Source organism: Caenorhabditis elegans, chromosome III (assembly GCF_000002985.6).
Source record: "Caenorhabditis elegans chromosome III".
In the NCBI taxonomy this organism is placed as follows: Eukaryota; Metazoa; Nematoda; class Chromadorea; order Rhabditida; family Rhabditidae; genus Caenorhabditis; species Caenorhabditis elegans.
The window spans coordinates 10,991,968-11,004,485 of record NC_003281.10 but is presented as its reverse complement, the minus strand read 5'-3'; the positions used below and the strand labels follow the sequence as shown (position 1 = coordinate 11,004,485).

The 12,518-nt window shown below is 35.3% G+C and overlaps 1 protein-coding gene and 2 non-coding genes across 3 annotated transcripts; 2 read left to right on the top strand and 1 right to left on the bottom strand.

Annotated features, from left to right (window-relative positions):
* Positions 1 to 8,826: 8,826 nt before the first annotated feature.
* Y48A6B.15 lies at positions 8,827 to 8,876 on the bottom strand. Its single transcript, NR_052724.1, has one exon. It is a non-coding gene; the product is annotated as an Unclassified non-coding RNA Y48A6B.15 (non-coding RNA).
* Positions 8,827 to 8,876, top strand: Y48A6B.17. The gene has a single exon (NR_052725.1). It is a non-coding gene; the product is annotated as an Unclassified non-coding RNA Y48A6B.17 (non-coding RNA).
* A 353-nt stretch (positions 8,877 to 9,229) lies between these two features.
* Positions 9,230 to 12,442, top strand: dmsr-5 (G-protein coupled receptors family 1 profile domain-containing protein). The gene is made up of 7 exons (NM_067012.2): positions 9,230 to 9,331; positions 9,389 to 9,475; positions 10,087 to 10,504; positions 11,030 to 11,125; positions 11,192 to 11,361; positions 11,741 to 11,918; positions 12,184 to 12,442. The coding sequence occupies exons 1-7, from the start codon at positions 9,249 to 9,251 to the stop codon at positions 12,355 to 12,357; spliced, it is 1,206 nt and encodes a 401-aa protein (NP_499413.1). The 5' UTR covers positions 9,230 to 9,248; the 3' UTR covers positions 12,358 to 12,442.
* The last annotated feature ends 76 nt before the right edge of the window (positions 12,443 to 12,518 follow it).

Below are 12,518 nucleotides of genomic sequence, written 5' to 3'. Positions count from 1 at the left end.
TTCACAAAACCTCCAAGTTTCTTCCATGAATAATGAAACAAATCCATGGATTTCTACATTTTCCAAAAGTTTACACGCCAAAAATCGGGATGCCCATTCTTCATTTCTTCTCTTTTGAATGGGACTTCCAGGTAGGCGAAAGCCCTGAACCGCGCCTGCCTACTATGAAAGCCGTACTCTTGAACAAAGATCATCTTTAGATCTCCTGGGCGCCAATTTTATTTTAGAAAAAATATATCGAATTTTCACCTCAATTTCCTCCTAGCGGTTTTCCGGACCTTGAAATTTGATAAAAAACGAGTGAAAACCCATTAAATTCAAATTTCTCTCGCACTCACAGAGTACTAACCTACGTGTAAATTTGATTCAGTACCACACAAAGGGTTATGCTTCCCGTCATGCTTCACCTATTTTTCCTTCAAAAATTTTTCTAAATTTCTTGGGAAATCCTGAAGATTGTCCTTTTAGTTTTCCCCGAAAATTTTGATAAAATCATCCCCAGGGACGGGCGGTTTTTGTCGGTGGATATATGAAGAATCGGCTTCTCCCGGGGGGTAGCAGTGTGATCACCTGATTTTTGAATTTTCTGACGAAATTCTGCCTTAAAAATCCCGAAAAAACATTTTTTATTGTTTTTTATTCTTTTTTAATCAAGGGCCCAAATGAGAAAAAAGAGCAGGCACGGGGGAGGAAAACGTAAATATTTTTAGCTGAAAGCTGATTTTGGCACAGAAATTAGGTTTCGGTTCCCTTATAGGCAGGCAGGCAGACCTTAGTTTGCAATGTGAACAGACAGTTGCATTATAGACAAGCATGTAGGTCTCAGTTTCTCCTGAAGACAGACAGTAAATTCTAGGTCACCTCATAGGCGTGTAGGCAGTAGTCAGGCAGATATGTAGGCAGGCAGGCAGGCCTAAGTTGCCTTATAGGTATTGTAAGTCTTTGAGCAGGCAGGCCTAATTCTCATATTTTCCTCGAATCTTGCCTTTTCAGACCTTTCCCAGAATATCCATAAAAAGGTACCACTTCCTTATTCCCCACATGTTTTCTCCTTCGGCATGAAAAAAGGTCACATTTGGGGTGTCATAATAGTACCCACCCATGTCTACCTAATTTCTAATTTTGACATGTTTTTCACTATAATTTCGGCCAAATTGATCTCTGCCTTGTCGACAATGACCAACTTGCAATAAATTATTCATCTCGGGGATTGTCGTGTCGTTTTTATCCAATTCTTGTTTTGTTTTGTTATTCTAGTCTTTCTTATCCGAGTTTTTCCTTGTTTCTACTTCTTTTCAAAATTAAAAAAAAAGTTTACCACGAAAAACCATTGGCTGCTGCCCTATAAGCCCCGCATAAAGTCGGCTGCCACCCTAACAAACCTGAAAAGCGTCGGCGGCCACCCTATCAGAAACTAGAAGCGTCGGCTGCAACTCCATCAGACCCACAAGGCGTCGGCTGCAATCCAAACAACCCGGAAAGCGTCGTCTGCTTTCCCATCAGACTCATATAGCGTCGGCCGCCATTCTACAAACCTCGCAGAGCGTCGGCTGCTACTCCAGCGAACGCGTATATCGTCGGCTGCCAAAACGCCTGCCGCCTTCCTATACGCCTAACTATGACCAAAATGAAGCTGAAAACTTACTTGTGTCTAATGAAAGTCAGATCTTCCAAATATTTGCCTATTTCAGAGGGAATTTCCTTGTACAAAATTTAAAAATATGTGCAGGTAGGCAGGCGTAGGCAGCATTGTGAAACCCCCTATTTGGTATTTTCTTGTATTATTCTTCTTCTCACATTCGTTTTTCCCTCCCGTATGATCCCCCAAGAGGCTTAATCTATCTTTCATCCGCATCTTTTTGTGTGTATGTGTGTGAGGTGGTGGTGGTACTAAAATAGGCACATAGACATGGAGAGGGCATCAATCTCAAAAAAAAAGAAATACCAGATATCATGGGTGCGACTTGTGGGCTCAAGTTTAAGAAATTTTATGCCCTCAATTTTTGCGAAAATTTTGATTATTTTTGAGTTTTTTACCCCGAATTCTCAGAATTTGATTACCACAAAAACCTCAAAGTTCACCACAAATAAAAAGAGACGAGACAATTAGACAAATGCACTCAATCTGTTCAGGAAATTGGATTTTTGGGTGGACATTCCGCTAATTTGTTTTTGGGGTGTTTGTAGAGAAGTGCCCGACGTTTTACTGGCACCGAAAAGCACTGGAGGTAGTTGCAGGAAAGCAGCCGACACCTCACAGGTTCTTATAACCAAGCAGCCGACACTTTCCAGACCCGTAAAATCAAGCAACCGACACTTTCCAGGCCATTAAAACACTGCAACTAACGCCTTCCTGGTTTTCCTAGCTGTGCTTCAACTATTTTTCCCTAGTTTGCCAAAACGTTTGTTACTTAATTATCCAATTTTGTTCCCTCCAAGCTCAAAAAAAAAAATTCCAGCCCAGTCCACGATTCCTCACATTCTCACGAAAACCGCCACGAGATTTCACCTAGACTCCTGGGACCCTCGCAATCCTGCAGAGCCGTTGATTTATGAGCCCTTAAAGCTTGTGAGAAGCTTTTCCCTCCCATCTCTTTCGCATAGTCAAAGTTCAGCCGAGTTTATATGGTAATTCGAGCAAAAAGTGGAAGTTCCACGTCAGCTTCATTAGTTTTGCTTCCATAAAATGTTAAGAAAACCAATTGGCCAATTCTAAATAATTTATTACCCGGATCTGGGTATTAAATTTCAGGATTTTATTTTCATTTTCTTTGCATTTTGCTTTCAGATGCATAATTTGTTTTGGAAAACCGAAAAAAATTATTTTAAGAAAAAAAACGTATTCTCCTATTCTGAAAACCATTGAAAAGCAGCCGACTCTTTTCGGCGTTGGTCGGCGGAGCAGGGCCCGGATTGCGTCGGCCGCTCCACCACGGGCACCCATGAGGTGTCGGCTGCTACCTAAAATGTGTAATGCTGCTTTCTTAGATCCCGGGATGTGTCGGCTGCTTCCGCAATATTCCCGGAAAGAATTGTTCCAGGGAGGTGTCGGCTGCGTAGTCACCCTTCTCAAACATCACCCGATCCTCTGATTTCTGGATTTCTCGTTTCCAATGTTCAATTGTTGTCATCATGCATACCAGATCGAGAAGTTCTTTAAATATGCATGAATGATGACTCTGTGCAGGGGCCATGGTCCTAAAAAACTAACAAAAAAATGTTGGAGCAGTGTCAATTTTTTCTGTTAGCTGTGACTAATCTCGCCCATGTGACTCGAAACTTTTAAGTAGGACAGTTTTGGGAATAAATGTGGTTGCAGCCAACACTATACGGGGCCCAAAACTCTCGTTTAGTGTGAGAGAAGCAGCCGACATTTTCCGGGTATTGTCGGAGCCTTCCTGACCTCTTTTGGGAAGCAGCCGACATTTTACGGGTGCTCTGAATGTAAAGGGCGGTTCTTATAAAGCAGTTGCCCGGGTCTTGTCGGAGAGCGGCCGACATCTCACTGGCTCCTTCCTGACAACGTTTGGGAAGCAGCCGACACCTCGGCCCTGTCGGCTGCTTTCAGTGAGCTAAAACCAGCCGTTTATATCTCTGTCATTTATTTTTTTTGTTCTGTTTTTAAAACTTTTATAAGACACCTTAAATTACCTTCGTTTTCGACAAAAAAAGTCTGAATTTTTGAGCTTTTCTATATTCGGCCATTTCCTTTTCTAATTCGTACTCTCAAGATTCACATTGTTTTTTTCTCAATTAATTATTCATTTTCCTGTCTGTACCCCCCCCCCCCCGCTTTTATAGCCAAATTAGGCCGGTTCAAAAGCTCGAGAATCTGTAAACAGGGCCCTTTAAAAAAAGAATTGAAAACTTTCAACAAATTGTCGATTTTTCCAGTTGAATGCATCGAAACTTTAGGATGTGCCGGGAAGCTGGGGGAATTTTAAATTTTTATGGAAGTTCAACTTTTCCCAAAAAAAAAAACGTTTTTCTATTCATTTTAACCATTTTTATTTGAAAAAAATCCTCACTATCCAGCAAAGTTTCAAATGTTCAAACGGTGTATGAAATTCACATAATTTATGCAAATTTCTATGAGAAAATATACATGATCATAAAAATGGTTATATTCCCTCGTTTTCTGTCAGAATTTGCACGAAAATTGTTGTTTCTTTTAAGAGTTTTTTGGGAAGAAACTCGAAATTTTTTTTTAATTTTTAATCTTTTTTTTTAACCCGCCAAATTTGAAATTTAACCAAATTTTTTAGAAATTCCATTTGGAACGTACTTACTTCAAGTCGAAGAAAATATTAATAAAAACCAAATAATAATCTTGTTCTCTGCCCCATTCGTTTTGTCATCAATCTAGTCATATTTAGGGGGGCCAATCAGGAATCCCTTATCCCATATTAGGTTCCGTTTCTTTTCCATCTTCTTCTTCTCCGTCCTCCGTCTTCTGTTGCTTTTCCGTCTTATCCATAGTGCTCCGCAGAGCATTTTTCTTGTGTTGTGCTCTCCCACCCTCGCCTCATCATCTGTTCGTCCTCTTGGATTACTTGGGTAATTTTACACCTTTCAAGTACTCCTGACACTTTTTTGAAATTTTTGAAACCCCCCTCGCCTGCCTGTCAATCAGTTTTTCACATTTCCCTCTGAACTTTTTTTACTTTTTTTTTTGGATTTTGTGAGTCACCTTGAAACTGCTATATCTAAAAAATTTTTCGGCAAATCGGCAAATTGCCGGAATTGAGAACTCTGGCAAATCGACAAATTGCCGGAATTGAAATTTCAGGCAAATCGGCCAATTCCTGGAATTCAAAATTTCCGGCAAATCCGGCAAACCGGCAATTCACCGATTTTGCCGAATTCAACCCCAATATGTCAATTATATTATATTTATCTTCTCAACATGAAATGTTTTTTGATATTCCAAATTCCACATGAAATTTCTCAGAACTCAAAACCCTATAATTTCGAACATACACTTTATTGCAATTTTCGTATATGATATTTTACCCAGCAAATTATAAGGTTTCTCAACAATTTTTTGATCAACAACATCACTAATGCCTGCTGAAAATTAATTTTTGCTCTTCCTTCTTCCAAGAAGTTGTTCGGCTACTTCCCGCCTCTGCTCCAAATAACACTTCCGTTCGCGTCTGAGAATTTGGAATATCTTGTCACGAGAATTCCGTGAAAACTAGAGTTTCGCGAGAGATTAAAGTTTAGACTACATACATTCTTAGGGGGAGAAGGTCTTGGGGTACTGTAGAAGTTTGCGCGTAAGATATGGTGCACTGAGACCGGCACATTAGCGTCTTACAAATGGAGCATTCTGCCAATGCTTCTTGAGAGGTACTGTAGCTTATCAGAAAGTTGGCGCGTAAGGTATGGTGCATTGAGTCTGTAAGTGTGCATAGGAGTACTGTAGTAACCACTTCAGAAATTTCTCAGAGGTACTGTAGGATAACTAGGTAGATTTAAGGTAGCACAAAACACAAAAAATTTTCTATCAAATATCAAAGGGTCCATTATAAGATCATTGAACCAAATTATTCAAATTTTCAATGATTTCATCGTTTTTTTTCTCGAAGAATTTTATTAATCTTATATGTTTAGTTTTCTATTTTCTATCATTTCAAGCAAAATCCCTAGTGTTTAACTGTATTTAACTTTTATAAATTATAAAACCTTGATATCTCAAAAACTACAAGTGCTATCAAAAAATTGCCAACTGAAAAAGTGAAGCAAATTCAATTTTCTACAGTTTCCCAGTTCAAAAATTTCAAAAATCTCTTAAACCTAGTGAAATACAGCGTCTCAAAATAAACTACAACGTCAGAGCCATTAATTGTTAATATACAAACAGTCATCCAATTATTTACCCCCTACGATACTCTTATGTTTTTTTGGGATCAAAAGAATAAAGAAGAAGCTATTAAAACTTGGCGGCGAGCACTTTTTTTTGCACTCGTACCCTTTTTCCGGATGCTTCTTCTTCTTTTTGTGTCCCCATTTCTCTTTGCAACACCCCGTGTTTTCAAACTTTGGACTTGAACACTTTGTAATGCAGGGAGAGAGAGAGACAAACCTTTTTATTTCATATTTTATTCCATTTTACTTTTGTAGAAATTCGACTTTTTTTTGGAAGCTCTTGAAGCTTTTCGTAATTTTTAGAAGTGTCCTAAATTTTGAGAGTTTCGATTTTTTTTTCAAAAAAAATTCGCCGGAATTTCGAATGTCCCAAATTTTCGTAGAATGAATTTTAGTGGAGAATTCAAATTTTGTAAATATAATATAATTTTTGGCGGGAAATTTAAATGTTTTCAATTCTTTTTTCTATTTGGTTACTTACAAAGTAAATTTTCGAAATTTTTGCTACATTAGAGCAACAAATGTTGACCTGTTGTGTGCTCTGATTGCAGGTGAGCCAACAAAAAAAAACATGACAACTATTTGTATGTTGTAACTTGAACGTTTCGGGGATTATATTTCAAAAATTGTTATCTTTTCCTCCATTTTGCAAGGAAAGAAATCTCCTTATTTTTGCAAATTTGAAAATATTAATTAAATTTTTCTAAACAAAATTTTTTGCTTTTCTGACAAATTTCAAAATATGAGTATAAAAATTATCCTCTCAAAAAATTGAAAAATTCTATAATGTCGAATTTCTGGCCTTTTTCTGGTAATTATTTGATATCTTTACTACATGTCAGTGTGAATTTCCAAGCTTAAAATTCAAAAAATTCCAACCCCGAACAAGATTTTTTAAAAAATTTTTTCTGTCCAAAAATAGGAAAATAGTCACGCATATTTTTTAAAGGAAAAACATAAACAATTTCATTTTTTGCCACTAAAAATCTCAAAACGTATGGACTTTTTTCTTCTTTTGTCCATTAGTGCAAGGATTAACGACTCACTTTTTGTTTTCAAATTGCCCAATTTTCTCATATTTTACGAGCTTTTTATGGAGCAAATTTCCAAAATTTATTGCAAGGCCTTACGTATTTTAGAACAAAAAAAGTTTAATTTTAAACTTTTTTCGACTCTATTAAAATCTTACCTTCTTTATTTAATTTTAGTAAATTCTGAGGCAAATTTTAATTTTTTTTTTCAAAAAAAATGACGGGAAATCCCAAATTTTTTAAATTTCAGCCCTACAATCCCTGAAAATATTTAATTTACAAACTCGTAATTCTTTTCCATATTCAACCTTCTAAAGTGCACTTTTAATAAAAGCATTGAAGCAGCCGCAAAAGCTGCTAATTTCTAAAATTAAAAAGAGCACAATTGAGCAAAAGTGACGTTTTTAAACTTCAAAGTTCAAACATTTGTTCCGAAAATACGGAAGTATACTATTATCAATTTTTTTTCAAAGTTTCTTAGAAAACGTTTTTTTCCTAAAAATTTAAATTAAATTTTTTTAAATTACTTTTCATCGTTTCTTCACAATTTCTATGACAGACTGTCAGACAATTTCCGCCTATTTTCAGCTGTCACTTAGTCTTTTCATAAAAAATGTTCAATCAGAAAATCAGCTGAATGTGTGAAAAGTTTAACGTCCCGTAACGCAAAACAGGTGAAAATGTATCAAAAGGACGGAATAGTCACAGTCTAGAGTACACAAGTGTACAGTTCAGTTTTTTTTTGGAAAAATTCAAATTTCCTTCCGACGCAAGTGTGCTCCAATGAAAAGTTGCGCGCAAATTTGAATTTTCAATATTTTTCATTGGAAATTTAAACACATTTCGTCAAAAAAAAAGATTATTTTCATAGTTAATATTTAATAATCAATAAATTTCTCAAAAACTCAAATTGCCGTTGTTGCAATTGCACTCCATTGATAATTTAAACCCGAACTTTCGGTGTATTCTACTACACAAAAATATAGAAAGTTCAAGTTTTGTTATATTTATTGATCTGAAAAATTCAAACCGCCGCCAAATAAGAAATTGCAGAACACAATGCATTTTTCCCTTTTCGGTAAAAAATTCAAAGTCTCCGCTGACACAAATGTGCTCTAATGAGAAACTTTTTTTTTGAATTTCTTTTCAAATTCTCAAAACATTTTGAAAATATTCCCCGATCGCATATTGCAAGTGCGCCCTAGTAATAAAATTGCCTAAAATTGAAAATTCTCCATTATCAAACTATCTGAAACTTAGACCATCAGCTCAGACTGCCCCTTTAAGCCCCTCCTACATTTTGGTCCAGGAATAGGAGGAGGCAAAAGCAGCTGTCATTTACTGAAAAGAACATGCGTAGGCACATTCTCATTTACATGTTCAAACCTAGAAATTAGATGATGGAAAATGCCGTTGGTTTTTGAGTTTTTGGAATTTCGGAAGTTTTCTAGCTTTTCGTAAAGTTTTGCCTGAAATTTTTGAGGTAGAAAGGTTTTTTCTCGGTTTTCTAAGTTTGAAAATAGTACTTAAACAAAATATAAGATATTTTCTAGAATTTCCTGTTTCCAAAATTTAAAAAAATTCAAATAGCTGATAATCTGATTTTTTTTAATTTTTTGTTTAACTTCGATAGTTTTAAATAGTTTTAAAGTTAGCGGTTTTTTGAAAATTTCAAAAAACTAACGCTGGAATTTTAAAAAAATTTAAAAGTTTCGGTGGGAAATTTAAATTTTTAGTTGCTCAAAAAAAAACCATACAACAATTTAAAACTATCATAGAAAGTTGCAAAAACTGTTTTTGTAAATTTTCAAAAAAATATTTTTTAACACCGTAGAGCATGGTGAATCGAGAATTTGCAGTCCAAAATTAGTACTCGGATCTATTTTTATTCTAACTCCTATTCCTATTCCTGCAAAACATCTTCCTGTCAAGTTGTCATTGCGAAACATCGTTTAACTTTGAAAAGCGCCTTCCTTCCGTATTTCGCCCCTTTTTCGGACTGGAGCCCCCCAATCGAATACTACTTGAGAAGCCAAGTACACGAACATTTTTCACTTGACTTTTTGATTTGAACTCTTCTTTTTTTGGAAAAAATCGGTTTTTGAATTTTTTGTAATTTAGAACTTTCAAACAAATTTTGGGCTTGAACTTTTTTTTTTTTTAAACCAAAAAAATCTAATAAAATTGAATTTTTTAGGATTGTTCGCTAATGTAAAAAAAATTCAATGTTTTTTTTTGATAATATTAATTATGATTTTTCAATCAATTTTTCCTTTAAAATGTTGCTTCTTAATCGATTTTTTCCCTTCAAAACTTCCCCTTTCTTTAGGAATGCGATAACAAGGGATGTGCACACAGGATCTACCACTTTTCGATTTGGAAAATAATAGTACAATTTATTTTTTCGATCAGTTGATCGCTTTCAATCAGTGAGTAATCCTCCATCAGTCTCCAACAGCGAGAAACTTTGAAAAAAATGGTTGCAGGGTCTACACAGTATTGCATCGGTATTTATGTCTTTTTGTGTGTTTTTTCGGTGTTCTCCTCAACAGCCTTCATTTTTATGTGTTAACGTGAGTTTTTGCATCGATGCACCATGATGTGCTCGTGAAAAACTTTCCTAATAGTTGCGCGTAGATATAGTACATTATAGAATTAATCGATGCACCATGACCTGATAAAAAATAGTTGTCGCGTGAAATATACAAAATATAGTGGGCCATATTTGACACGCAATTTGTAAGTAACTTTTGTAAGTAACGATGACTCACAAACTAGCTTTTTCTAGAAATTCCGCGTAAGATGTTTTGTTTTTATTCGATGCGCCATACCTTACGCGCAAGTTAGTTTTTGTCAAAACAATGTAATTTATTGTAATTTTTGCTTCTGGTCAAATTCACTTTCGATGCACCATATCATGTGCAAGTTTTTGGAAAAAAATATTATCTGAGTGCGCGTAAGATATAATGCATTCGGTTTATGCTTGAAGTCATAATTGATGCACCATAACTATCTGGATAGGTTTTTTTTTGAAAACTGTGCAAAACATAAAAAGATTTTTTAATTGATCGATGTTTACAGATGCGCAAAAAGGTTATTAAAAAATTGCAAAATTTTTCGATGCACCATAACTTAATAAATAACGCGTTGATTTAAAAATTACTCAATTATTCTACATTTTCAGAAGAAAAGCCATGCGAGTGTATATAATAAACGCCTTACTATGTGCAATGTCAATTTGTGACATAATCACCATGACGTCATACTTCATATATATCCTTCGGTTCCGAATATTCGACACCCCATCCACCATAATCGGATACTCATATCCATGGTTAATATTTCTTATCACCCATGTGACGTCATCCATTGCACTCCATACTACATCACTATACCTATCCGTAATCATGGCATACATTCGATGGACGGCACTTGATCGACTTGATGCGAAATGGATCAATCATGGTGCATTGAAACAAATTTTAATATTCACTGCGCTAATCGTGTCAGTGATATCAATACCAACAGTGATGGTACACAAAATTGTACCGGTCACAGAGGTTTTGGGGATGAATGAGACTGATTTGTTGGAGGGTGCAAAGGTAAGGGAATAAAAAAATATTTCAAAAATTTTGGAAAATTTAGTCACATGAAACACTGATTTTTCAATTTTTAAAGATTTTTTTGTTGATTTTTATTTTTAAAATAATTTAACATTTATTTAAATTGTTAAAAATCGTCAGAATTTTTTTTTTGAAAATAGGATAAAAATTCAAAAATTTGGATTTTTTTTCTCAGGATATATATTTTTTCAACTTTCTACAGGGTGGTCCATAATTATGGTGACAACTTCTCGCGCCTATAAAATTTGATTGAACTTTCTAAATATAGTTAAACCACACAGGTTTTGTTCACAATTTTCTAGAGAACAAAAAATGATTTTTTTTTGTTCTCTAGAAAAAAACGGTTAGGAAATACTCGAAATTCTTTTTTTAAAAAGATTTTTTCAGTTTTGAAAGAAATCACGTAATTGGTGTAAAAATGCAGGAGAATTTCAAATTTATATTTTTGTGGTATAGAAAATTTGTGGCCTAGAAAATCAGTTCTTCCATTTTTCTCTGTTTCAGTTCGACGGCCTCTACACAGTTCAACTGGACGAGACCAAGATCAACGGATGTGCACTTTTTCGTGTAAATTTATGGATTACCGGGATCATGTTCAAGGTAATACTTGACTGGGGGTTTTCAGTAAAACACCATATCTTACGCGCAAAGTACACTATTTTTCAGGCTCTTCCTTGCCTTCTGATCCTCTGGTTCACCATTGCCTTAATCTATAAACTGGTTCAAATGAGCGAGAAGCGGAAGATTCTACGTGGTGAAAAGCGGGAAAACGTGGAATTTCAGCTGCTTGCCACGTCAGCAACACCCACGACGACTACAAGAAATGAAGCTTCACCGTAAGTTATTCGGTGGAGTTTTGGCGCCGAAAATTTTTATTTGAATTTTTTTGAATATTTTTGAATTTTGCAACAAACTGTTCAAAAAGTACTTAAATTTTGAATTTGGCGCCAAACTTTAATCTACGGAAAATTAGCTGATTTGACAAAATTCGGGCAAACTCAATAATTACTAGTTTAAAAACTTGCAAATGTTATGGTGCATCGATGTAACAGTTCTGTCCAACTTGCGCGTAAGATATGGTGCATTGACAAATTTTGCAAGCCTTTCTGATACACCATATTTTACGCGCAATATAATTTTGAAAGTTGCGCGTATGATATGGTGCATCGAGTCCGTGGGAATTTCCGGCTAAAATTAGAAAATAAAAATTTTCAGACGATTGCGAAAAGTGTCCCAATGCAGCAGAAATGTCTCAATTGACCGAACGACATTGATGCTCATCATAATGCTTGTGGTATTCCTGTGCACCGAAATGCCGCAAGGCCTACTTTCCATTTTATCGGCAATCTACCCGACACATGTGCATACAATGATCTATGTGAATGTTGGAGAGGTAAATATAGATTTTCTCTCAAAATAAGAGGTTTTTAAGGTAACAATCCGGGTTACCTATGCCAAAAACCTTTTAAAACACCCAATTTTGTACGCAAACATAGCTTTTATTTTAATAAACGAAGAATATTTACGAAAAAAAATTAATTAAGAATTATTTCTAAGATTATTATGCCAAACGACCACAAAACTATAAATTCTGGAGTTTTTGTGCATTTTGTTGTCAAATTTGATGCCGGGCACGCAAACGAAAATTTCATTTTCAGGTTCTCGATTTAATGTCACTAATCAATTGTCTGACGTCTTTCATTGTATATTGCGTGATGAGTACCACGTACAGAGCTACGGTAAAGTCTGTTCTGTGCCGATCGACTTCGCGACGGACTGTCTTCAAAAATACGCATCTCTTGCTCGATTCTTATAGAATACAGGTTTCATAGATTCTCATTTTGTTTTTTTTTTTGTATATTTTTGTCTTTTCACCCCGCATTCTGGTTGCACAAATTTGGCAATAAATTGTTTTTTTTTCTTCAAATGTTTTTGGAAACATTCAAACTTGCAGGTATACACTTTCAAAAAGGTTGAAAGTTGAAATTGCGTC

What these genes read in the sequence shown, in the direction of transcription:
- dmsr-5 (NM_067012.2), top strand. Translation starts at nt 9,249, where the DNA reads ATGTGCACACAGGATCTACCACTTTTCGATTTGGAAAATAATAGTACA. An exon ending in CTTCATTTTTATGTGTTAAC is followed by an intron (nt 9,476 to 10,086) that starts GTGAGTTTTTGC and finishes CTACATTTTCAG; the next exon opens with AAGAAAAGCCATGCGAGTGT. An exon ending in TTACCGGGATCATGTTCAAG is followed by an intron (nt 11,126 to 11,191) that starts GTAATACTTGAC and finishes ACTATTTTTCAG; the next exon opens with GCTCTTCCTTGCCTTCTGAT.